Source organism: Nilaparvata lugens, chromosome 2, assembly GCF_014356525.2.
Source record: "Nilaparvata lugens isolate BPH chromosome 2, ASM1435652v1, whole genome shotgun sequence".
Taxonomy (NCBI): Eukaryota; Metazoa; Arthropoda; class Insecta; order Hemiptera; family Delphacidae; genus Nilaparvata; species Nilaparvata lugens.
The window spans coordinates 52,049,588-52,076,971 of record NC_052505.1 but is presented as its reverse complement, the minus strand read 5'-3'; the positions used below and the strand labels follow the sequence as shown (position 1 = coordinate 52,076,971).

The window sequence follows — 27,384 nt, the reverse complement described above, 5'->3', positions numbered from 1 at the left end:
TCATCGACTTTCAGTATGAATATACAATGGGCCGTGTCTATTCAATAACTGGTCTAAGAGTTAGATAGGCGCTTTGACAGTTTCCATTCTGTACCTATTCTGTGATACTGTGATCAGATCACAGTATACATACAGTACGGAAACTTGGCTATACCCTGACGCCAAAATCCGCCATCTTGTTAGAAAGCGCCGCATTGTAATAGTATTGATGGTAGGTTCGGATCACTTCAATGATCCGGATCAATTGATCTCGTTCACTGCCACGAGCCAATCAGAAGACCAGGATTGGAACTTCCCAAGGTCACGTGACGTGTTTAGTATTGGGGTCATGTAAAAAGCATTGGTTAGATGGGCGTTTGATTACAAGTTTCCATTCTGTATCTATTCTGTGGTCAGATGCTCAGATCAGAACAGAACTCACAACTCAGAAGTCAGAGATTTCAGCAGAGCAGATTCTAACAAAAGACTCAAGTAACAAATTTATTTTTTTAAAAAATTGAAAGATTGTTTCAGGTTTATAACAGGTAAAGAAACTTAAGTTTTATTTTGCTTTATAAAATACGGTAGCTAACTTTAAATTTTAAAAGTTAAAATAGCAAATTTCCAACAGTTTTAATATCTGGTAGGTACTTACACTGATCAACTTAAGGGTTGTTAATTATTTAAATCTGTATTGTTTTATTTCAAAATATTGCTATATGTAATATAATTCAAACGTTACTTTAAACACGTGAACTCATTTTTAAACAGTACCGTATCTTATGTACTTGGTATCGTTTTTTAATTGTTTCACTCAAGTTTTGAGGTTATAGTCAAGTTTATTATTATTTATAGACACCGGTCAAAATTTCTACCAGAAATATTGAATAACCCACTTATTTGTCAAAGCTCGGATTGAATTCCAATTATTAACTAATACATTATTTTTATATCTCAGAATATTCATTGATAGGCCTATAGGATTTTATTCTTTCCTAATGCCGCATCCACATTATAGTCCAATGAAAGCCAATGACGACGAGGGCCAGTGTGTGTATGGGTGGTTTGCTAGCGCAGGTCTTTACTGATCTTAATTTTTTGCCTACGTTGGGTTCCTTAATTCTTTCTTCTATATTCATGACAATTTTACTGGATAGATGGCGTTAAAAAAAGCAAGATGACACGGCAGGTCAAACTATTATGTCCATGTGCGCATCAAAATTTTCCTTCAATGGAAAAAAATGGATTTCTTTCCAGCTTTATCTCAACAATCGGTTTCTGACAGCTACACTGCAAATTCTTTACACTAATAGGCAGTGCGAAGATAGGGAAAGTGTCCTTCTCTTGTTGGTTTTGCAGCTTGGTATGACAATTAATTTCAAGTTTCCTATTTGTAATTTGTGCATGAAAATCAGCTCTTAGCAGATGCTTGTCCTCGGTGCCCTTGACATGCAGCATACTTTCCACATTCTCTCATTGAGTAATTGTGTAGAACTAACTAAGAACTATTAACTTAATTCATAAGGAAAACAATACGCAGTAAGTTTGGTACTATAACAATGGGGTTGAGTATTGCTATTACAGATATTTAACTCTTCCACCCCTTGACTGAAGCTGTCCTTAATGATCAGAATATTGAATTTCAACTGATTAGTACTAGGCACCACTTGTCAATTCATCATATTCACATGTGATTATTTCAGAGAAATTCTGTATTAGTTTTATTATATTTTCTCTCTTTGACATTTATATGGTCCGTCGGTGTCGGTAGAAGTTTGGGAATTTCGTTTATGATATTCGCTTTGTTTGGTACATCTGAGTTATCAATTTCATAATTGTCAAAAATAGTGTATAATTCTATCTCCACTGGCTCGGGGCTTATGGTCATGTGCTCATTGTAATACACTACGTACTTACCGGTACATTTATTCTCTTCTATACCACCAATTCTCTCTTCAACGTGATAACTTTCATGAGCTTAGTTATTGGTTTTGAAATATTTCGATAATCCAACGTGTTGTTCGTATAATTCACATTTGCTTCAAGTTCTTTCTAAGTTTCGTGACCTATTACAATATCGTATCTTGTCAAAAAGTCATGCACGTACATTGTGATTTGTAAACTTCCTGGAAACATATTAGATGAGTTCATATAAATCTATTCGTTTCCACCACTTTCACCGGCCGGTGTTCTCACTTCAAACTCTTCTCTATACCTGGTCATATTGGATGGTATGACAGCTGGGTTCATATAGTTCTTTGACGACCCAGTGTCAACCATCCACTCAAGGTTAGCCTGGTCAACAAAATATGGGAGCGACTTATTCAATTAAAATTGTTTGGAGGTGTTTCTGCTGGGTACGTTGGGTCTACCTAGCTGGTTTGACATGCTTTGGATTTCGTCTCCGAAAGGATGTTATAAGTTGTCTGTCAAGTCATCTTGCAAATGATTCACTTCAAATAAAATTTAGAGTTGATTTTGAAACGATAAGAATGTTTTTTGAACTGTGCTCATACCGTCAGTGTTTTGTGTCCCATTGACTATTATGTGGTTGTCTAAATTAAGAATTGTTTTGCACAGGCCTCGGCTGTAGAGCTAATTGATTTTGAGGAGAATTTTATTAAAAGTGTCTGCTCTGGGGGAATTTTTGCTGGCATCCATCATTCTGTTGAAAAATACTGTACTGGAGGTTGGGAGAAGTTGTCAGAAAAAGCTTTGTTGCTTGCTTGATAACCATAAGTAAATGATCGCATTAGCGTTTGATTGAAAGCTCTTGAATCAATTTTTTTTATAGTACTGACATTTGATTTGAAATTCAAGTTCCTTAGAACAATACTACAATTATAAATAATTTTATGTCTCGCATCGTCTAGATCATGAAATTGCAGAATTTGCAAATGAGAGCCCAAAGATGGGTGTACTCCGTGAATCAATGTACGAGTGAGAGTTGCGTTCAACTGCACTGCAGCCATAGATTAGTCAAAAGTTCGCTTTGATAGCATCCAGTTAACACAGTTATGCATTCTTCATCCAGGCGATTGATGAATTCGATTGGGTGTTTATGTGGATAAGCTTTCATGAAAGTAATTTCCGAATTTCCAGTCAAATAACATGACTGGACTGTGACTAAATATGTAGACTTGTATTGTAGGTATTAGGAGAAAACCCTTATAGAAATTCAACTTGACTCGTTTCACTGATAAACCTTTGAAACAAACATAATTTTTATCTGTATTCAATTAGTATTTTTTATTTACTGAATTGCAGTTTGAAACGGCCTGAACGTTTACGTTGGTCTGAAATGGCCTCACTGTTTGCATGCCACACAATCTTTTGGCAAAAAATATCCAACTACAATACAGAGTAAGATGCATAGTTGTAAGTTGTTTTGTTCTCTAAGTTTACTGTCAATTAGTGTATACATTTTTTTGAACCCCTCTGTAGGTATAATGGGGGAGAGCTTACTGACTGGAGCGCTTCCCAGCTATTATGGTTTTAATTGATTGAAAAAAGTAGTAGTTTGAAAATCTGTAGTGTATAATAGCCACTAGATTTAAATTAATTATTATCAACTCATACTATTAACTAGTGATATTGATTTTTTTTTCATTTTTGCCTATTATAATATGATACATTCATAAGAAAAATTAAATAATTTTGATGAATCCATTTGACTATATTTATTTATTGGTCAGTAGCCTATTGATCGCAAAATATTTTTTTATAGGCATGTTCTAGGACGAAAAGTTTGGACTACTCAGAAAATACGTTCTCTAAAATTTACCTAGATATTCAATCATCATGCTTAGTATCAGGTAAGTGAATTATTATATATGAACAACTAGTCCAGGAAACGAATGGGTATAGAGGGGAAAGTTTGGAAGACAATTTTTGACCTCGCAGCTCTTCTTAGGGTAGTAGGTAAACCATATCAAAAGACCCAATCCTACCCCATATGCTAAGGGGATGAGGGCGGTTCAAAGATACATTTTTTTGGTTTCTCGCATATAACTCGAAAACTATGTATTTTACAAACATGGAAAAATTGTAGCATTCATTATTTCTCTGACTGCATGGATTACCTCTTTCTAATTACAATATGAATATTAATTGAAGGGTTTATTATTTTTCTACTGAGGTTTCTAGCAGTACAATTATTGTATAATTTTTATAGTAAAAATAAAAATTGATTGCTTCCTATGATTTGATTCACTTAAAACTGTATGAATTGGTTGAATGGGAATCATTGAAATTATTCTATACGAAATACTGAATCTCATTAAAGCTGAATGAATCCAGCAGCTCATTACATAGTGTAAATGCATAGTCACAACTTCTACAATCTGTCCTGGGAGCCGATAGACTCGAATGTAAACAATCATGCCCCTTTGGAAGTCGATTTTGGAGCAGGCGATCAAGACTGATTCGCAGTAACAATCTACATTTCTTTGAGACTGTTCAATAATCATAGTACCCGATCAAGTGAAAATTAAATAATTAAACTGTTATTTACAAGTTGAGCAATTTATACCCACTTTTATACCCACACAAGCACAAACTTTATTTTATGTTAGCTCTCCTTTCCAAGAATCGACTATTGACTGATCGTACACAAGATAAGGCAACCTAAATTCCAATCAATGGGTACTAAGAACGTTTCAAGAGACTATACAATGCAAAACGGTGCATTGTAGCTCAACGCTTTTAATGAGCGCCAAGCCTAAACAACATTACATGAATATAAGAAACTCATTGTCCAGTCCAGTGAATGAAATAATGTTATAGAGAAAAGTTTGGAAGACAATTTTTGATCTCGCAGTTCTGTTTAGGGTAGTAAGGAGGTAACCATATTAAAAGACCCAATCCTACCCCATGTGCTAAAGGGATGAGGGTGGTTTAGAAGTTGCATTTTCTAGCCTTTTGCTTCCATTCTGGGAACAATGCGTTCAAGCTAACTTTTCAAAAATGAAGCTTGATAAATTTTTCACGATTTTTGGTCAGTGGAATTTTTGGATAACTGCCAAAACCTGTCATCTGCTTAGACAATCGGACACTTGACACCAACATCCATTCATCCATCCAGCAGCAGACAGACGTTTTACAAAAAATCCATCCGCAGATTGATGAATTAGCTAACTGCTGATTGCATTTCTCTACTGCTCTGACCATATATGAACTATCAATAATGATTTTTACAAATCGAAAGTCACTCACTTGTACTATGGATCACTACAATACAGTGGATAATCAAATGAAATTTTCTTTCCTTCATCCATGCTGCAATGGACATTTTTAAAGAAAATATCCATTTCTATCATATAATTATTAAAATTAAAAAGAACAATAATTGATATTATCAATATACTACACACTTATTTCTCGAATAATTTTATTCTATTCTCAAAAACTGATTCCGGTACATCGATCACAAGATGAATCAATGCAGAACGCGTTTTAGGATCTGTGCATATTTTATGTATGCAGTAAGCTGTGATCCGGCTAACACCTGGCATACTCATTCAAACAAGGTCTCATTTCGCGATCCACCCAATGTATAGGGTTCAAATTCTAGAAATACTAGCATTTCAAACGTAAGATGCCCACATTAGCTCTTCCATTTGTATTTCACGTGGATCATGATTTGGAATTTTCATTCTTATCCATAATTCATTTATGTATTTACATATTCTCTGCTAAATATAGGCCTACACTTTATTATTTTTCCTTATGTTATCATCAGTAAGTACCGAAGACATTTGTGGAATAACAGTTATTGATAGCAAGTAAAAACACTTTATCATGTTGTTCCCTGTCTAGAATATCCTCTTGACTACTCGTAATTTCATCAGCTTGTTAATCATTTTGTTGTTGATTGGTTAATGATTTCGATTATAGTTTATGTAAAATAAAATTGAGACTTGGCCATCCATCCCAAGAAATTACAGGGTTGCCAAATCGTGTAAAATTGCAACTTTCTCAAATTTCCAATTCAACGTCAGAATTGGATGTAGAATATCATCCCTGATATCCTAGTAGTGCTAGAAAAGTTTCAGGGTTGAAGGATCAAAAGGAAATTTTATTTGTATGATAAAATTGGAACCATCGCGAAAATTTGTTTTTCTTTTGAATATCACTTCTCTCAGAATCATGGGGTGTCGTAATACATAATAATTTGGTATCAAATTAACGGGGAGAATGTCTCCTATCTATTGGTGTCTGGATAATTTTTATCCGACCTGTAGTTATTTTTCCAATTAATGTCAATTATTTCTGAGAAACTCTCGCTTTCACCACCTACTTATCTTTTGAAACAAAATAGTTTCTAGAATGTCGAAAATTTCATGTTTTCTGCTCGAAATGTCTCGAAATTGACGAACATAAACATTATTTGAAAAAATAAATACAGGTCGGATAAAAATTATCCAGACACCAATAGAAAGGAGACATTCTCCCCGTTAATTTGATACAAAATTATTACGTATTACGACGCTCCATGATTCTGAAAGAAGTGATATTCAAAAGAAAAACAAATTTTCGCGATGTTTCCAATTTTATCATAAAAGGTAATTTCCTTCTAATCCTTCAAACCTGGATCTTTTCTAGCTCTACTAGGATATCGGGGATGATATTCTACATCAAATTCTGACATTGAATTGGGAATTGGAGAAAGTTGCAATTTTACACGAATTGGCAACCATGTAATTTCTTCGGATGGAGGGCCAAGTCTCAACTTATTTTACACAAACTATACTTACAAAATACAACAGAACTAAATCATTATTGTCATCCCTTAAGCTGTTTGCGAAGTTGGAGAGGAAAATGAGAACGTAGAGAGAATATCATTTCATTAATCCACAGAAGGACGCTATTGGTGTGAAGTGAACTCTGCCGAACGTCCAAATTAATATCGATTGTGTTCGGTGTAAGCTGCCTTTAAATCATGTCGCTTTGTTTTTATTGTCAACTAGCTGGCAGGCTCGCTTTGCTTGCCTTATCCGTCTATCCAGGGGGCTCCGCCCCATCTTATTTTTCGCTAGATCCAAAAATAAGATTAGCAGGCTCGCTTCGCTCTTCTGCATTTTTCATTTGAGCTTTCTTCCTTCCGTCAAACAGTCAAAAGAGACTTTCAGACTCGATTCAATCACGAGTTTTCTTTGATTATGTAGTGTAGGGTTACAAAAATGGTTATTTTCATCAGAATTGATAGATATTCAGTCTTTTCTCAATTAGATACTTTGTTAGGATATTATGAGATTGTATTTCAGTCTAATATAGTTATTTGATATTGGAAATACTTGGTTCATTCACAAAAAAATCATAAAATCACATTTGTAGGAGAATGTCGAGAAGCAGAAAGTATGATTGATTATATATTGTATCAAGGAGATCTTAGGTATGCTGTGATGGATGTCAAGGTGATCAGAGGAGCTGAGCTGGATACTGATCATAGGCTTCTAGTGGCAGACACAGGCTTTGTAGAGAGAAAGGACGGCAGGCAAAAGGCATACATGAGAATCAAGCACGAAGAATTAAGATCCAGGGAGAATAGAGAAAGGTGCCAGACAGAGCTCTCAGCCCGTATAGAGAACTGGCAAACCCAGGAAGAAAGATACACCAATGTGGATAAATTCTGGAGTGACTTGAAAGAAGCCGTGACTGGAGCTGCCAAGGAGGTATGTGGTGAGAGGAAAGTTGGAAATTTTAAAAAGAGGATAAGGTGGTGGTCAGAAGAAGTGAAGAGAAAGGTTAAAGAGAAGAAAAAAGCATATAAGAAATATATGATCTATAAGAGGCAGGAAGATTTCAGAACGTATGTGGAGAAACGGAATGATGCTAAATAAGTGTAAAATTGGCAAAGATACAGGCATGGGAAGATTTTGGTAGAGATCTACAGGACCAACATGGACAGGATAATGGCCGAGCCTTCTGGAAAACAGTAAAACACCTGAGGAAAGTTTGGAAAGAATGTAAGAACAATAGTGAATGAGGATGGAAGATTGGTGTTACAGATGGATGAAGTATTGGAGAGATGGAGAGGATTCTATGAAGTTTAATTCCGGGAGAATAATGAGCATATGGATGAAGAAAATGATCAGAATGAAGATATGCCTATGCTAGACGAAATTGAGGGGATTACCAGATATGAGATTGAAGAATCTGAAGAAAATGAAGGTTGGTAAGGCAGCAGGGGGCGATGGGATTGCTCCAGAATTGATGAAATGGGGAGGGGATATACTGACAGGGAAACTGCTGATTTTGTTGAATTTAATATGGCAGCAAGAAAGAGTTCCTTCACAATGGAAGGAAAACATTATCATACCTCTCCACAAAAAGGCTGCACTTTAGACTGTGAAAACTATAGACCTGTATGTTTGTCCCAGCTGGGTATGAAGCTTTACACAGTCATTCTGGAGAAACGCTTACGCAGGGTGGTGGAACAGGATATGGAAGAGGAACAAGCGGCGTTCAGACCAGGTAGGCAGACCCAGGAACATATTTCCTCTCTCCGAAATATATGCTCGAAATTCATTGAGAGAGGGGAGAATGCTTACTTGGCTTTTCTGGATCTGAGGGCTGCATTCGACACAATTCCAAGGAAATGGATATGGAAGGTGTTAAGTAATAGAAGAGTACCTTCCAAACTTGTGAAAGCCATCAGAAGTGTAAATGAAGGAATGTCAGCCAAAGTACGAATTGGAGGAGATGTATCATGAGCATTCCAAATGGAGAAGGGTGTGAAACAGGGAGACAGCCTCAGTCCTCTTCTATTCATCTTAGTGATGGATGATATACACAAGGTATGCAAGAGGAGAACACAGAACATGGTAGTAGGATATTGGAATATGAGGCCAATTGGTACAAGAGCCCTCCTATATGCTGACGATATTGTCCTGATCTCTGAGTCTTCAGAAAAACTCCAGCAAGCTGTGGTCAGAAGAACTGAAAGAAAAAGGAATGGTTCTCAATGTAAGGAAGAGCAAAGTGATGGACTTGATTCCAGTGGAGTGTTAGTGAAAATATTTATTATATCCATGATAACCTTTTCTAACGATCATGAACGGTTTAAACTTGGCCGATTTAAGTAGATATAGAAAAATATTGTAGTATCGAATACAAATTGCATTTCATCTTCAAAACGTTCATTCATTTTTCAAATTGTACTGTAAAAAAGAATATCCTCATTTCAGAAGATATTCAGCTAATTGAAGCTAGCATTGATTGTATCGTTGATATTATGAATAATAAATTATGATCCAACGATCATGATGCTACAAAAATGATTACGCGACAGCTGCAACCCTAAACTCTAGACTAACAATGAGAAAGAAAGAAATGTACAACACTATTCATTCATCTATTTTGTATAGGCCTCTTAAGGACCACAGTAATTCACCATTAATCATTATCATAAACGCTAACATTATTATTATTATTTACGTTGGTCTCCCGCTTTCACCTCCAATACTCTTTCATCCTCGCACTCTGAGCGATTCGTCTTTCTAACGACCAAGTTTCAATTCTGGGTTCTTCTGGGAAAACATCAACTTTGAGCTGATTCCGTAGCCCTGCTCTGATTAGTAAATCTGCCTCTGTTATATTTAATTTTTGCATATCCTTCTTAAAAACCAGTTAAATTTGGATCTCCCACTTATTTTCTTGGGGGTTCATGGAAGTTATTTACAGTTCCACTACATGACAAATTAAAGACAATGAGGATATTATTTTCCAAGAAATTTCTTTCTTTTTCTGGGTCATTGTAAACTGATGGTACAGAATAGCATTCCTGACTTGTTATTTCTACCTGGAGAAGTGTCACCGAAACCCTTCTATTGTCTAGCTTCACTGCTTCTACACATCTCGTTTTTGTTAGATGCCTCGGGAATTCCCCAGGTTAGTTAGACACATTTTCAATGTCTGAGTTGATGTACAGTACAAATATTACTCTATACAGTAATATTAACAGATACAGTACAGTCTACTCTATCTGGATCATGAATTTCAATTTCAAAGAATGATGAATTTATCATTGATGAATATGAATTCCCATCAATATGAACATTTATAAACCCATTCTAAAAAACAGATTTTACATTCCCTATAATCGCAATGACGACGGTTAAACGCTTTTAGACTATTGAAATTAAAATTCATGATCCAGATAGGTAGACATGTATTTTTACTGTACATCAACTCAGACATTGAAAATGTGCCTAACTAACAGGATCAAGGATTTATATTATTATCTGAGCTAATGTCACGACGACTCAGGTAACGTTTCTCTTCTCGAAATATGAGCAGACATGGTGAACTTGAAGACTGCACAATATCAATACAAATGAATTTATTCTGCTAACTGACAACATCAATGTAATTATTATAGACTCAAAGAACTGGGAAGAACTGAGATGTGTTCAAATGGTTAAGTGCAGTTGAATCTATCCAAAAATACTATCAATACCGTTCCAACCTATTCCGCTTCATTATAATTCCATACACTTAACTCTTATAATCATTATCATGCATCATCTTCATTGTTGATTGTTTATCATGCATCATCTTCATTTTCATAGAATTCGTAGAATTCTGCATAGAATCGCTTTTGGTATCATAGAATTCGAAACAGAGTTTGTGGTAACTATAATCACAATCAAGAAGTTAGTCTTGACGCGGAGTTGATTTCTAACCATGGTAAGTTGGAACATTTTTCAAAACCTAGATTTGAATACCGAAATCAATCTAAAAATTTACAAGCATTTGATCTGATTCCTTGTAATCATAACTTGTCAAAACCTTGCAGTGGAGAATTATTGAAAATTGATGATCAAAAACTTGAAAGTATTAATGGTTATGTCAGTTTGAAAACTGTAGCCCACAATCATCTGCTCATTGGAAATGGTGAAAAGAGGAAGGAAGAGGGTGACGATGAGGGGAAAAGGGAACTTAGATGGAATAGTGGAGAGGAAAATGGAATTGAATCAAATTATGAAATTAAGGAAGAACTTGGAGAACGGAATAAGAATGTACAAAAAATGAGGAGAGATGAGAAAGATGTGGAAATGGAAGAAAGTCAAGGTATGAATTTAGAAAGAAATGAAAATGAAATATTGGCTAGTATTGGAAAAAGTTAAATTGATAAGAATAATTATAGAATGAAGAATATGTATGAGTTGATGCATACTCAACAAAGAGAAGAAAATTAATGAAAAAGCAATTCAAAGTACCCCAACAGAAAAGAAAGTTAGTCTTATCAAGCTGTGTTGCGTGTAATGCAGTGTTATGTTTTATTCACATTCGTTTCATCTTGTGTGTTTTGTTTATGTTTGTTTCATTTTCCATGTTTTGTTTATGTTTGTAATCCTTTTCATTTTTTTTTATTTTATGGCTTGAGGGCAAGCCAATTTGTCAGAATGGCCGAGTGTAGGATATGAGATTGTAGCGATGGTTATTCTATTTTGACGTATGATGTTATCATCATATGAAAGTAATCATGATGAACAATTTAGTTTTTACGAGAAAAGCTCAATGTATAGATCAAGAGAATGTAAAATGTGAATGTGTGAAATTAATAAAAGTTATTGATTTGAAACAGGATATTGATTTGTAGAATAATATCCTACAATCTATAATGTACTGATAATTTGACATCCAAGTATCAAAAGGTATTCACGAGTTTGAAAATTTCGTTTCTTATGAAGAAGCAACTAAGGTATATTTACAGTTGTGGAGTTGCAATACTTATTCATAAGATGGAAGGAATAATGGGTTATAATATATTATTCAATTGCTGGTTAATCCGTACTAATTACATGATAATTCTTTTGGTGCTGTCTGCCATTCTGGAGAGCCTAGCGCAGGCGACAGTTGAGGCCTCTTTTTCAGGAGTCCTCTACCGTCGCAGGTCTCGACTGTCGGGGCTGTACAAAAATTAGAGAGGCCTCAACTGTCGCCTAACGCAGGCGACATTTGAGGCCTTTTTTTCAGGAGTCCTCTACCGTCGCAGGTCTCGACTGTCGGGGCTGTACAAAAATTAGAGAGGCCTCAACTGTCGCCTAACGCAGGCGACATTTGAGGCCTCTTTTTCAGGAGTCCTCTACCGTCGCAGGTCTCGACTGTCGGGGCTGTACAAAAATTAGAGAGGCCTCAACTGTCGCCTAACGCAGGCGACATTTGAGGCCTCTTTTTCAGGAGTCCTCTACCGTCGCTGGCCTCGAGTGTCGCAGGTCTCTACCGTCGCTGGTCTCGACTGACGCAGGACTCTTATGTCGTTTGCCTCGTTTGACATCGACCCTATAAATACTTATAGGATCGCAAAGCGTTCTCTATGTGACTGGTCCCTAAATGTAACTATAGAAGCATTCAGCTTTTTATAAATCATCAATCAATCAAAAAATACTTGTATTCCATGTATAAGTTGTTGAAAATTATTATTTATCATTTATTTGAATTTTGAATGATAGTGTATTGTTTATTTGAATTGTTTTTCTTTTCATTTGCATTGTTTTATTTTCATTTATGGCAAATAAAGAATTATAATTTGAAAAACATTCAAAAACGTATGTCTTGTTTACACTACAGTAACTATATTACCCACAGTATGGCCATTGACTGTCACGCTTCTGATTGGTTAGCTCGGTCACATGGTACAAATCCGCCATTAAGATTCCAAACAAACTTTCAAGTCCTATCTTATAGCATTAGACATTTGGAACTTATCACTTATTTTACCGATTGGAAACATATTATGAACTTAAGATGAGTTTGATATATCATTTTCGAAGAGAAATTGATTATACTTTAATATAGACAAAAAAGATAACTTTAAAAAACACTAATAAAGCTTAAAACATCAATTTTCCTTCCCTCGGACTACTCGCGGACCACTTCTAGAGCTTTCGCGGACAACATATTGGGAACCAGTGATCTATATAAATATGTAGAAAGATAAATTCCAATTTTGTGTATTTCCTCATCCCATTTATTGGATCGAATAATCCAAATAATCCAATTTCAAAATATTTTTTGTGGCTCAATTGAATATAACATTTTATGAAATATTCAACCATGATTAAGTGCTGATTAAAGACGTCTTGACTTCTCTGATTCTCTTCAGTACTGAGTACCCTACCCATAACATGTTGATACAATAGCTATTGATATGATTTTCGAATTGCATTACCACGAGCAGTGGTTAAGATTAGAAATATCACTAAATATAAACAATAATGGTTATGTGTGCTATTTTTCAATTTCTTGCATGTTTATTAAATTTCTCAAGTAGTACTATGGCTAGAATAATTGGCTCTTCCAGAGTTTATATTCAATGTTGTGCTTTACAATATTTTCGTCAGACTTATTGGCTGAATAAGACAAACTAAGCTATTTAAATGTTATGAAATCTATTGTGATGAGAATTCCATCATGCTTCTTCTACAAATAGATATGAGAACTTTATTATTTGTCAATGGAACAAAATTTATTACAATACCAAAGTTTTATGGTATTTTTTTTTGGAAATTCAGCTTTCAGGTTACGTTACCTTCCTTTCATTTTTACTCGCTATTATCTACGATTTACTATTTCAACTTCCAAAACTATATTGGGAATATAAAAAAAACACGAAAGAAATTATATCGAAGTTAATAATTACAAAAATATACTTTAATAAGTAGAAGCAAGCGATTTTACTTATAATCCCATATAAGCTCAATTGAAAAATTCAAATTTTTGGAATCTTCATGGCGGCGGCGTGAAAAAAATTCCAATGGCCATACTGTGGGTAATATAGTTACTGTAGTTTACACTAGTTGGTAGTTTACAAGACTATCCAATCACTAATTTAGTTTACCAATTGTATCCAATTAGTACTCCATCAGACATGCTTTCTATAAATATAACATTTGGTCAAAATGACTAAATAGAAACAAAATAGAATAGGTAAGCGATTAGGAATTACCTAGGTCTTCCTAATAGAATACCTATACTTTCTGCATCTCTTGATAGTTTACAAACATTTCATATATGCAGCTCAGTCATTTGTAATAAATTAATTAGGACTATACTTGTTCAATTTGAGTAAGAAAAAATACCAAGACTACCCTAAATAGAATTTAAAAAACCTACATATTATCTCGAGAATATCTAAAAAATTATAATTACTTTATATATTCCAGAACATGAAAAAGCTCTCTTCAATAAATTTATCGACGAGGACAACAGCCATCAATTATCGAGGAATTTTGAATATAGTTACCAGTTTGATCTGTCGTAAATCATAAATGTAAGTTACAATAGCACTTCCATAACACTCTTATTCCAATCATTACACTTTGTGATTAGAGCATGACTTTTTTATTATAATTATCTATTAAATTATAGTAGAAGTTGTGTTTATAATTATCTATGCTTTCCTGTAAACAGCATTACTTATTCTATTTTGCCTTTTTATGTTTTGCTGCTTTTAAAAACGTGGTTTGCTAAACTGATATAATTATACAGAAATGCAATGTTGATTGCATCTGCAATCAACATTGCATTTCTGTATATATCAGATTGCATCACATTTCTTGAAGCATGTTTGCAGTACGGATGATTGACGGTTCTATTAACTTATCTTAGTTGTAAATTCCTGTTATCTGAGTCAGTCAGTTTGATGAAGGTCTTTTTTCAAGAATAAACGTTTCTAGAGAATGTACTATTTATAATTGTACTATTTATATTCAGTCAAAATTCTATTATGAAAATTTCTGAGCTTTCCAGTTTTTTTATAGTTGACTCATATGGTATGTATTATTTTATAAACTTGATTGTTGAATGTCATCACTCTATTCAAATACTTGCAGAATTCCATTTCACAATTTATTTCATTCATATTTTCATTTTAGATAAAATTGACTCCTTAATGAGTATATAGTGCAGGTATAATAGGCTATCATTAAATTTCGTATAATGGCTAACAATTCGTCAAAATAATTTCAATGTAATTCTGAAACAATCAACTTATATTATTAAGCTAGTATTGAAACAATCAACTAGTATTAGGCTAGAGTGAAATTTGAGCTCAATGCCATTTTATTTTTTTCTCTCAAATACTAATCTATCTTGAATGATGTCAAATTTGAAGCGCATCAGTATACATTTTTCCTTATAAATTTTTAGTGTGTTCAATGTTCTCGAGGAAAACTCCTTTTGAGGATTATTTGAAACAATCGTTTTATTTGCATTTTCTTGTGAAAAGCTATAAGTACACATATAGTCTACAATGCTTTCTATTTATCTATTGAGAGAGGAAAATAGAAATAATGGGCTAATGAAAGTCGGTTTTCTGTTGTTTTTTTCAATCTAAATTGTCATTTTTTTCAAATTCTCATTCGTCTGTTATAATTCGAATTTCCCATGAAAGTTCACCCGATTATCATTGATTGATTTGACATATCAATGCAATTATAAAGAAATCAAATGAAGTTCAGCATGACAATACAATTAAAATAAAATTATAATAGATGGTAAGTGAAAAAAAAAACACTTGCATAAGATGACTCTGTTCGCCAGTGGGAGTAGGAGAAAAGATAAGATGAAAAATGAAAATTTCTCTCTAATATCTTATACTATAATATTACTATAGTAGGCCTACTCTCTTTCTTATTCATATATACATTGTTTGAAGGGTTTATGGGAAACATTACGTGGGTAATAGGATGAGGGAAAATCGTAATTCTTGTATGAAAAAAATGTTTAAATTGTAATAAAAATTCTGGCAAATCGTAATTCTTATATATGAAAAAAAATCACAAAATATTCAAATTGGAAAATCCAAATTCTGGCAAATCCAATCTCTTATGTTATTTAGGACAGTTTTGGTATAAGGAAATTCAATGAGATCTGTAGGAAATTTATTAATTATTTTTGTTGCTACATAAATAACCTGCTCATGGATTATTGTCAGATGTGAGTCATAACATTTATATTTATTTATATTGTATCTGGTTCGTTGATATTCATTATTTATTTAATAAAATATATTTTTATTACACGTATTTAAAGTATTTAAAAACGTTTAAGACAAACAGTTGGCGGATTGTCATCACTTTGATTTCATTGAAGGCTTGAATAGAAGGGTATATTATGGGTCTATTTAGTGTTGTTTTTATAATCATTTCTTGCATTACAAATGGAGATAATAGATGAGAGTTGAATGTTCCCCCCAAACCACTAATCCATATTGCAGTAAGGACTGTACACCTGCAAAGTAAACTAGCTTTATTTTCAATATTTCAATACGGGTATCTGGAGTATGGACCGCAATTAATAGTATTTCAAGTTTATTTATTTATTTACAATATCTCTTAGGAGACAACAGGTCGAAACCCACAACTGCCTCTTCAACTTGAATCATAATAATGTCAAAATACTATAAATTATTATAATATACAGGGTGTTTACGAACTCTCTACCAATACTCTATGGCATTGTTCCAGGTTCCTGGGTAAAAAGCATATCTAAATATTATATTTCAATTGTCCGGAAGTCTTTAGTTACTCACACAGCGGCCATTTTGCTTTTTTTCACTTATTTTTTTTTCTAAATAATGGTTGAACATACGAAATTGAAACTTTGCACGATCATTTATTGGAACTAGACAAAGCTAGAAAACAATTATTATAATTTTTCAAATTCATAAGACAAAATGGCGGAAATTTAAAATTCTGTTTCTTAAATAACTTAGAAACCCGTTGGTTTTACAAGAACTTTACAGGAATAAAGTTTTTTAGTAAATGTAATTGCCTATCGATTGGTACCAGATTTTTAAAGATTGAACCAATATTAACTGAGATATGGCAGCCTTAGTGATAGGTGACCACTAAAAGTTTGTTGCAGTGCGAATCAAAGCATGCTGATAGAGTCGCCTCCATGATTCAACAATCTCTATTTGCATTGCATGTTAATTGTAAGTGATTTTAGTTCATTTCAAACAATAAAATATCGTTACATAATCTTCTAAAGGTGGGTCACCAACCACTAAGGCTGCCATATCTCAATTGATATTGATCCAATCTTTGAATATTTGGTATTAAAGTTATTTAAGAAACAAAATTTTAAATGGCCGCCATTTTGTTCTATGAAAAATATTATAATAATTTTAGCTTTGTCTAGTTCCTATAAATGATCGTGCAAAGTTTCGATTTTGTATGTTCAATCATTATTTAGAAACAAAAATAAGTGAAAAAAAGCAAAATGGCCGCTGTGTGAGTAACTAAAGACTACCGGACAATTAAAATATGATATTTAGATATGTTTTTCACCCAGGAACCAGGAACAATGCCATAGAGTATTGGTAGAGAGTTCGTAAACACTCTGTATATTATAATAATTTATAGTATTTTGACATTATTATGATCCAAGTTGAAGAGGCAGTTGTGGGTTTCGACCTGTTGTCTCCTAAGAGATATTGTAAATAAATAAATAAACTTGAAATACTATTAATTGCGGTCAATACTCCAGATACCAGTATTGAGATATTGAAAATAAAGCTTGTTTACTTTGCAGATGTACAGTCCTTACTGCAATATGCCCTAGAGTATTAGTAGGAAGTTCGTAAAAACTCTGTATAATGAAAATTCTCATGCATAAATTATTGTCTATCATCCTTGTAACATCATTGTATCATCTTCCTTTAGTAAGGTCCAAGCTATAATGACAGTATTTGATTAGAATTGGTGTTGCTATCCTTGTCTATCATCCTTGTAACATCATTGTATCATCTTCGTATCATCTTCCTTTAGTAAGGTCCAAGCTATAATGACAGTATTTGATTAGAATTGGTGTTGCAATCCTTGTACTTCATAAGTCTCCTCACTACTCTCGGGAAGACCATTTATTTCTCTACAAGCATTGGTGAGTTTAGATATATATTCATTCTTCCTCGCTTCCTTCCATTTCAACTTCGGTAAGAGTGGTAAAATTGTGCTCTCTCTTTCTAGAGTATCAACCGTGATTAGCGTAGCTTCAATTGGGAAATGATCGGATAAAAATTCTGGCACAATAGAAAATTTTCCAACTATTTGCGCTAATTCGACAGCCACGCAACATAGATCTATTACGGAAGCCCCTCTGCCACCCATGAAAGTAAAGTCTCCCCATCTATCTCCACTCATCCTTCCATTCATAATGATCAAATTAAAAACCTCACAGAACTCCAATATTTTCTTACCTTTCATATTAATCACCTCATCCTCTGACTCGCTTATTACTCAGTGCATTTCCCAATTCTATTACATCTGTTAATTCCGACAAGGCCTGTCCATTTCCTATTCTACCGCTAAAATCTCCAATTAAAATCATATTATTTCTATTATGCTCTTGCACTATCATAAACTCCCATAATGTATTGAATTCTCTCTCCCATTCCATGTCTCCTCCACCACTCAGGTAAATTGGAACTATATAATATTCATCCCGTTGTCCTGCATTTATGTGAATAACTTTCCTCTCATGCGCATCGATTACCTTACAAAAACTCTATTGTTTTTCTAATTCCTATTAACTTTCCTCCCTTTGCTCTACCCCAGCTTGATTCTCTAACTGCGAATTCCCAGTATAAATTGTAATCTGGAAAACAGTTTTCAAAATACAATTGCTTTCCTCTTTCAACAAACGTCTCCAATAGTACAAAAACATTATAATTACAAATAAAATTATATACTTGAACAATCTTACCACTTAATCCAGCCACATTGTACGCTACTATACTCAACTGTCCCTTCTCACACGGACTGACGGCGTTATCTCAGCAGTTGCGGTCTTCATCCTCACCGCCTCGCTCCTCCTCATCACACATGCTCCCGCTCACGGCCCGCGTCACACTCTTATCGAACATGATCTTCTGCAGCCCATCCTCTCCCTCCGAGACCAGTCCATTCTCCTCATCCAGCGTGAAAACCCGACTATTCACGATTAAACAAACCACTTGAACCGATACTCTCCTCTCACTCCAGGAACTTGTTTCTTCAACTCGCCAAGCACCCGCAAAAGCTTTGATCGGCGTTGCAATTGTGTCGGAAGCAAAGTCTTTATGAATCACAAACCGTGTACCCTTCAGCTTCCTACTGTTTCTAGTGATGAAATGGATGTCCTGATGGTCCGGAAAATGCGCAATGATTGGCCCGTTATCTATTTTCTTGCCCAAAGCATGTGCTCCATTAACCCAGGTATCTGCTCGTGCCCCCAAATGACTCACACAAAAGTCTTTGACAGTTCTCACGTAATCCACTGTTGCACATTCATATTTCAGCCCGCGAAAAATTAAATTGTTCCTTCTCGATCTATTTTCAAGATTTTCCACCTTCCTGATAATGAGATTATTCTGAATTTTTTGAGCAACAATTTGATTTCTCAACTGTTCATTCTCGACAAAGAGTTTATTCACTTTTTCAATTAGACACCTAAATCCACCTTTGTAGCTAGCAGCGCGAGTTTTTCATCCATAGTCTTACTAAACCGCTTTTCAAAACGGTAAAATAGTGATTCAATAAAGTCTGAGTCCACATTACGCTTTTTCTGTTCCATCTTTTCGAGCTCAGGCGAACTTTTAGCACGAGGTCTCTTCTTAGCACTATCGTCCGGTGAAAAGTATTGTTGGATACTGTTCTTATTTATTCAACTTTGAATATTTCGATTCACTTGAGAACAATTTCACAAATAAAAAACAAATTGATAATTCAATTTATTACGAAAGAACTTTTAGCTCTAGATCTCTTTTTAGCACTACCGTCTGGTGAAAAGTATTGTTGGATACTGTTCTTATTCATTTAAACTTTGAATATTTCGATTCACTTGAAAACAATTTCACAAATAAATAACAAATTGATCATTCAATTTATTACGAAAGAACGTTTTAGGTAAAACATGCATTAAATGAACCGATTAAGCACGACCCGTCCGGAAACTTGAGATAAGAGAGCAAAACAATTTTGCGACAGCTCCGTTCAACAGCTCACTATCAACTCCCAGACATCTGTGTAATCACTTGTCAGCTGATTGATTAGGACTAAGAATAATTATATAGTCTGATTAATCCTATTTTCAGAGTAGATGATATACAGAGTGGATGAAAAGTCCGAGAGCGACTCAATATCTCATACACAAATGTCATTGGACGTGATCGGGGATCCTACTCAAATTGAAAATACTATTTTACTATGTATTTAAAAATCTGGTCCGCCATATTGGATACAACTTAATTTTTTAAATTGGAAGGTGGTCATGCGATACATGATTTCGATATGAAATTCCAAGAAAAAAAGAATGCGAAAACCGCATATCGATATTTCAAACCGTTTCGAAGATATTCTCATTATTAATCAATACTATTCAAAGCAGAAAAGAGAGGAAAAAGTCCGAGAATGGCTTAGTATCTCATAAAAAAATGTGATTCCAAGGTGGGTGTGATTGGGAATCCTACGCAATTTGAAAATACTACTTTACTATGACTTCAGCAATCTGGTCTAATGACAGACAGCAGCTATTTGCTTTGTCTAATGACAGACATGAATAGCAAACCAATGTTAATCAGATGCTGGCTTTATAACGTAACTTTTACTATAGTAGTAAAGTTTTCTCTAGTATTTTTGGCCATTAATTATAATTATTCTTATTACTATTCATTTAGTTGCTATAAAGTCCTGTTTTCAATGTATGAAGAGTTTCTTGAGACCTACGTGATTTTTCATCTACTACACATCGTTTTGAAGAGCATTCTTTATTCTGCAATCTATTTTATTTCAAACTAGCAGGTAACTCGTGCTCCGCAAGGTTCTAATTAAAAACTTGATAAACTGAAAACTTGACGTACTGAAATCTTGAAGAATTTAAAATAGGCCTATAACCATCCTCGGTAAATTAAGAATTTATGCAAAATTTCAAGTTAATCAGTCCAGTAGTTCAAACGTGATTAAGTGTCATTCGTGAATTTCCTATCCCGTACGTGTATAAGCCAATTCTTTCATCTATTATAGATGTATTTTGTCAATCTTGGTTGTTTTGTCCTGCTATTCATTTAACTTTTTCGCTGTTATTGTATTATTACTATGTGTGTATAATTTGAGGAAAATCCTCATCTCTTGCTTATAACTTGAGAAAATATTGTATTTAAACTTTCTCAAATAATTTTTCTAGGATTTGAAATACCAAAAACTAAATAAATTGTATTATGTGAATCTTTCTCATATAAGTTAATTAATTTTATTTAGCGGATCTTACTGATTAGTGCAGGTTGTTCACCTTTATGCTCAAATTCTAGCAGTGTATCCGCCTATCTACCTTGACATTTCTGCTTTCTACATGTTTATTTTGAAATAGTTCAACAGGTTTAGACTGAAGCTGTTGCTATTTCAATTCATAAATCCTTCCAAATCAAGGTAATGGGAGGATATGTTTAGTGTATTCAAACTAATTTCACTAAGAATTATTGTAGATGATTGGTTAGAATCATAAAACCTTTTATAATATTATATTAAGAAAATGATAGGTATGTTATTTTTATCCTAATAATTTTTATGGACCAAATATGTCGAATTACTAGCAGTATTTTATAACCCTTTTTTAGCTTTGTTTGAGAATGTACTCATACTGGGTTGTATGTATTGAGCTTTAGTTCTCTGGAACTAAATTTTGTCTCTAGGTATTTGATATTTTTGTTATACATATTCATACTTTTTATATGATCTATCATTATTAGGTTAGTTGTTGGATTGGACATTACTGTCCAAACTTTGCCATGTCATCAAATAAAAAAGTAATCCTTTTCTATTATTTAAAAATGAATGAAAATGAATGTAGCAAGCACAAACTTTTCTCTATTTTGTAACCAGGGGCTTCTTCCATCATACTTGGGAGTGCAGTGATACAAGAAAAAACTGTCCACATAATTCATCAATTTAAAAGTGTATCGTGCTTAAATGTTTAGACTTGTATAATATGAATCATTAAAACATATCACTTGATGTTGAAGTCGATATTGTGTACAGTGTTAACTTTTTTAAGAGAGCTGATAATAATATTAAGTGAAGAGAGATAATATATCTTCACCACTTTTATTTGAAATTAGACATTTTTACTGTGTTTTGGGCAAATAATAATGTATTGAGAGACTTGATTTTGACTTGGTTTACTGACTGATAATTCCTCGTGTTCAGGAGATGTCTTACTCTGAGCTGGAGCATGGCTATCAGGGCTTGAAACGGTTGAAAGCCGAAGCCTTCTCGTCGCCGGACGATGTTTGTAAGGATGCTCACTTTTCAAAGGACGATACCGACGAGGAAGGAATGACAAGGAAACAGGTTGTAGTGGGCGTTTGCGCCATGTCCAAAAAATCCGAGTCCAGAGCTATGAAGGAGATCCTGACAAGGCTGCGTGAGTTCGAACACTTGAAGATCATTGTGTTCTCTGAAGAAATTCTCGAGTTTCCCGTCGAGGATTGGCCGTTGTGCGATTGTTTGATTTCGTTCCATAGTGCTGGGTTCCCGTTGGATAAAGCTATCCAATACACAGAGCTGCGAAAACCGTTTACGATCAACGACCTGGAGCTGCAATATGATATTCAAGACAGAAGGAGAGTGTATGCTTTGTTGGAGAATGAGGGCATCAAAATTCCGAGGTACGCAGTTTTGGATAGAGATACACCAGATTCCACGTTGGATAATTTGGTCGAGTATGAAGATCATATCGAGGTGAACGGTGTGGTTTTTAACAAGCCGTTTGTTGAAAAGCCGGTTTCAGCAGAGAACCACAACATTTGCATCTACTATCCGACTTCGGCGGGAGGGGGGAGTCAGCATCTATTCAGGAAAGTGGGTAGTCGGAGTAGTGTGTACTCGCCATCGTCCATTGTCAGGAAGGTGGGCTCTTACATTTACGAGGACTTTATGCCGACTGACGGCACGGACGTGAAAGTGTACACAGTGGGGCCGGATTACGCGCACGCCGAGGCTCGCAAATCACCAGCACTCGACGGAAAAGTGGAACGGGACAGTGACGGCAAAGAAGTGCGCTTCCCCGTCATACTCAGCAACGCCGAGAAACTTATCTCGAGAAAAGTTTGTCTGGCGTTCAAGCAGACTGTGTGCGGCTTCGACTTGTTGCGCGCCAGTGGCAAGTCGTTTGTGTGCGATGTCAATGGATTCAGTTTTGTGAAGAACTCTAACAAATACTACGATGACTGTGCCAAGGTTTTGGGCAACATCATACTGCGTGAACTAACCTCCCAGCTGCACATTCCATGGTCGATTCCGTTCCAGTTGAACGACCCTCCCATAGTACCGACCACCATTGGCAAAATGATGGAGCTGCGATGTGTGGTGGCTGTTATCAGGCACGGCGATCGCACCCCCAAACAAAAAATGAAAGTCGAGGTCCGACATCAGAGGTTTTTCGACATATTCACGAAATACGGAGGTAAATGTGTTGCAGGTGGCCATGTTAAGCTGAAGAGACCGCAACAGTTGCAGGAAGTGCTGGATACAGCTCGCTCGCTGCTCAGTGATATTGAGAACAATTGTTCCGAGTCTCGCATTGAAGAGAAACAAACAAAACTGGAGCAGTTGAAGAGTGTGCTGGAAATGTATGGTCACTTCTCAGGCATCAACAGAAAAGTGCAAATGAAGTACAAGTTGAAACCGCGTGACGATTCCAGCGACGACGATAGAAATAGCGATCCTTCACTACTGTTGATACTGAAATGGGGCGGTGAGTTGACTCCTGCCGGTCGCATGCAGGCCGAGAAGTTGGGCAAAATATTTCGGTGCATGTATCCTGGTGGACAGGGCAAATCGACTACTTTGTCGGGCGAGCAGGTCGGAGAGAATCAAGGACTCGGACTTTTAAGATTGCATTCCACCTACAGACATGATTTGAAGATTTATGCTTCAGATGAGGGCAGAGTTCAGATGACTGCTGCTGCCTTCGCTAAGGGCCTGCTAGCTCTTGAAGGTCAACTCACGCCTATTCTTGTTCAAATGGTGAAGAGTGCCAACACCAACGGACTGCTCGACAACGATTGTGAGGCCAGCAAACATCAGAACCTTGCCAAACAGAAACTACACGAAGTTATGCAAGTTGACAGAGATTTCACCGAAGAAGACCTGCAAAAGTTGAATCCTTGTAACTCTGTTAGTGTAGCTGTGGCACTAAATTTCATCAAGAACCCGGTCAAATGCTGTCAACGTGTTCTTGAACTGATACACATACTGGTTGAAGTAATACATGAAAAATGTTTAAACCCAAATACTAGAGATCTAACTCTGTATCACGGCGAAACTTGGGAATTGATGGGGAGAAGATGGGGAAAAATTGTGAAAGATTTCTTCTTCAAAAGTAATATGTTTGATATATCTAAGATACCGGATATCTATGATTGTATAAAATATGACTTACAGCACAACCAAGCGGCATTACAGTTTAATCAGGCTGAAGAGCTGTACGTGACTGCCAAGCATTTGGCGGATGTAGTTGTGCCACAGGAATATGGTCTGACGAAACAGGAGAAAATGATGATTGGTCAAGGCATTTGTACACCGCTGTTGAGGAAGATTCGCGCCGATTTGCAGCGTAATATCGAAGAGAATGAGGATGAAACTGTTAACAGGTTGAATCCTATGTACTCGCGAGATGTGTTGAACCCAGGGAGACACGTGAGGTCGAGACTGTATTTTACTAGTGAAAGTCACATACATTCGTTGATTAATGTGTTGAGGTTTGGTGGCCTGGTCGATATGGAGAACGACGAGCAATGGAAACGTGCCATGGATTATATCGGGGTGATTCCTGAGCTAAACTACATGTCTAGAGTTGTGATTATGTTGTACGAAGACCCCAAAAAGGACGTCACGTCAGATGAGCGCTTCCATGTTGAACTGCATTTTGGGCCGGGTGTTAATTGTTGTGTGAACAAGAGTTTACCGCCCGGTCCCGGGTTCCGACCTCAAACGAGTGAGAAACGGTTAGCCGTGCTTACTTCGACCTCGTTCAACGGAAATAGTGAGCGAATGGAGATTTGCGACGACTTGAACGAGGCTGACTCGAAAAATGGCAACCTCGCGGTCACTGAAGAGCTGTTCCAATGTGAGAACAGCTGCGGCTATGACAGCATGTGGGATTACTGCGCCATGGAAGTGGACAATACTGATCCGAACAACCTATTGAGTCCGATTCAGAGAGACATGAGCGACTATTACAGATCAGTTCAACTGCTGGAGAAAGACGGCAGCACCAACAGTCTGTTCTCAACAGCTGTGATCAGTGGCTCGGCCAGCTCACCGCACCTAACCGATCTCCAGTACTCGGCGTGTATCGGCGCCGAACGGCTCCCATCCATCCGCCCGCTCGAAACACTGCACAACGCGCTCTCCCTCAAACAACTAGACTCGTTTCTCGAGAGAATGACAACTGCCATGTCTTACAAAACTGCAGCTGATCCCGGTAAATCACCGTACTCAAACAACCAACAACTTGGATGACTACAGAAACCTCGCTTTTCGTATGTTGAATACGATAGCGAAAGTGATGAATTCTAAACAATCCAACAAACTTTTCCTGTGATATTTTGTGCTCAAAGAGTATTTTATTTGTTCGACGATGATATTCTAGAAAAAAACTTGAAATTTTCAATTTATACCTTTTTAAACGCTGCACTTAGAATAAACTACTACATTTCCATTTTTGGGTGCACATATGTTTAATCTTTATCCTCACTGTGATGCGAAATGATTGATTCTATTGTATTTTAAAATTTGAATTAAACTAGCTGTAAAGCAATGTCTGGTGTTAGTTTCAACCATCTTACTAAAGTATTTCTTATTTGGAAACACCAGCAAAGGGTGTTATAAGTAGTGTTCTCACTTTCGTGCGTAGAAAGAATTGATAAGTAGATGAGATAGATAGGTAGATAAATGGATAGATAGATAGATAAAAATGTAATGACTTGTCTTAGAATGTAGACTAAAGATTCAGATTTATTAAATTAAGTCCAATGGCTAGTTATTCGTTGAAATCTGAGGCATCATAGTTTACGCAATTCAGTAAATTAGAATTCCTGTTTCCAAGACAATATTTTTATAAGGTTTACATGTAGTAAAAATTGTTCAGATTTGAAAGAATGCAAACTGCAATGTAAATGCTATTATTAAAATAGGAAGGAATTTTAAAGTTCTTATTGTTAACAATTTAGTAAGATTTGCATGGAACTAAATTCAAGTTATAAAACTGTTTGAATGAAGAAAATAATTTAATTAATTGAACACTTATCAGAAAATTTGAAGAATGCAATTAGTCCAGTCAAGGAAAGGTTATAGAGGGAAAAGTTGGGAAGACAATTCTTGACCCCGCAGTTCTGTTTAGGGTTGTAAGGATGTAAACATATCAAAAGTCCCCACCCCTACCCACTGTGCTAAGGGGGTGGGGGTGGTTTAAATGTACAATGTTTTGGTATCTCGCATAAAACTCAAAAGCCATGTATCTTGAGGACCTGGCTGTCATATAACAAATAAAAGCTTACATAATTTCCTACAATATTCATCCTACAAATTTTTTCATATCTCCTCTAGTGTTCGAGATATCCGCTCTTGAAGGTGTGACATTTTTGAAAAAACACGTTTGCCACCAATTTTTTTCTATTTTTACTCTTATAACTTTTTGAGAATCAATGGGGAAAATCCATGCTGATTATGAGCTTATAGAGCATTAAATTCTCTTCAATTATATGTATAATTTCACTCCTTTACGAATTTCCCTACACCTTTTGCAATAGTTTTAGTGTTGAGTGTGAAATCTGCACAGGGGGTAGGTGTGGGGACTTTTGATATGTTTACCTCCTTACTACCCTCAACCGAACTGTGGGGTCAAAAATTGTCTTCCAAACATTTCCCTCTATACCCTTTTTTTGAGCATTCATCGCCTGGACTAAATAGTACAATGGATAACAGTGACGCTCTTACAATTAATGCAATTGTAATGTAAACATATTATATAATGAAATAGAAACATAATATATTATCTTCTCATCTTGAATAGTTTCAGTCACACATAACACAAGTTATAATATTAAAGTCCTGTTCAAGACTACATAATTATTGTGTTTTATTTCATTGATTAAATCCATGGTTCCAAGTTCTTAATAAATTTCAAAAGAAGTGTTTGAATCGATGGATACAGCATTAATAATTCAAATTGGGAGAATTCTAGTTTAATCACACTTTACGGTATGAAGTGCACCCACTCCTTTTTATCAAAAGTTTTAGGAAACCAATTGTTAATTGAAATCGTTTCTATTTAGCTGGAAGCAAAGAGTAGACGCGCTGCACCGACCTTCATCAATTACTTATATCTGTTTATATCTCTCTACAGGACGCCCAAAAC

The 27,384-nt window shown here is 35.4% G+C and overlaps 2 protein-coding genes across 7 annotated transcripts; both read left to right on the top strand.

Annotated features, from left to right (window-relative positions):
* Positions 1 to 362: 362 nt before the first annotated feature.
* Positions 363 to 27,095, top strand: LOC111056808 (inositol hexakisphosphate and diphosphoinositol-pentakisphosphate kinase). 6 transcript variants are annotated; one of them, XM_039421469.1, is made up of 5 exons: positions 388 to 524; positions 3,247 to 3,342; positions 3,707 to 3,794; positions 14,151 to 14,257; positions 22,170 to 27,095. In XM_039421469.1, the coding sequence occupies exon 5, from the start codon at positions 22,173 to 22,175 to the stop codon at positions 25,485 to 25,487; it is 3,315 nt and encodes a 1,104-aa protein (XP_039277403.1). In that variant the 5' UTR covers positions 388 to 524; positions 3,247 to 3,342; positions 3,707 to 3,794; positions 14,151 to 14,257; positions 22,170 to 22,172; the 3' UTR covers positions 25,488 to 27,095. The 6 variants fall into 6 exon arrangements, with proteins under 6 accessions (XP_039277402.1, XP_039277405.1, XP_039277403.1 ...); XM_039421470.1 differs by having other exon boundaries at positions 3,247 to 3,357; XM_039421468.1 differs by lacking the exon at positions 3,247 to 3,342 and having other exon boundaries at positions 363 to 524.
* LOC111056809 lies at positions 7,383 to 8,693 on the top strand. The gene is made up of 2 exons (XM_022344216.2): positions 7,383 to 7,652; positions 8,361 to 8,693. Exons 1-2 carry the CDS (start codon positions 7,383 to 7,385, stop codon positions 8,691 to 8,693), a joined length of 603 nt encoding a protein of 200 aa, XP_022199908.2.
* Positions 27,096 to 27,384: the final 289 nt, after the last annotated feature.

Bases quoted from the DNA above. Each gene is read 5' to 3' on its own strand.
- LOC111056809 (XM_022344216.2), top strand. From the start codon at position 7,383: ATGGATGTCAAGGTGATCAGAGGAGCTGAGCTGGATACTGATCATAGG. The intron at 7,653-8,360 runs GTATGTGGTGAG...TGTTTGTCCCAG, and splicing joins TGACTGGAGCTGCCAAGGAG to CTGGGTATGAAGCTTTACAC.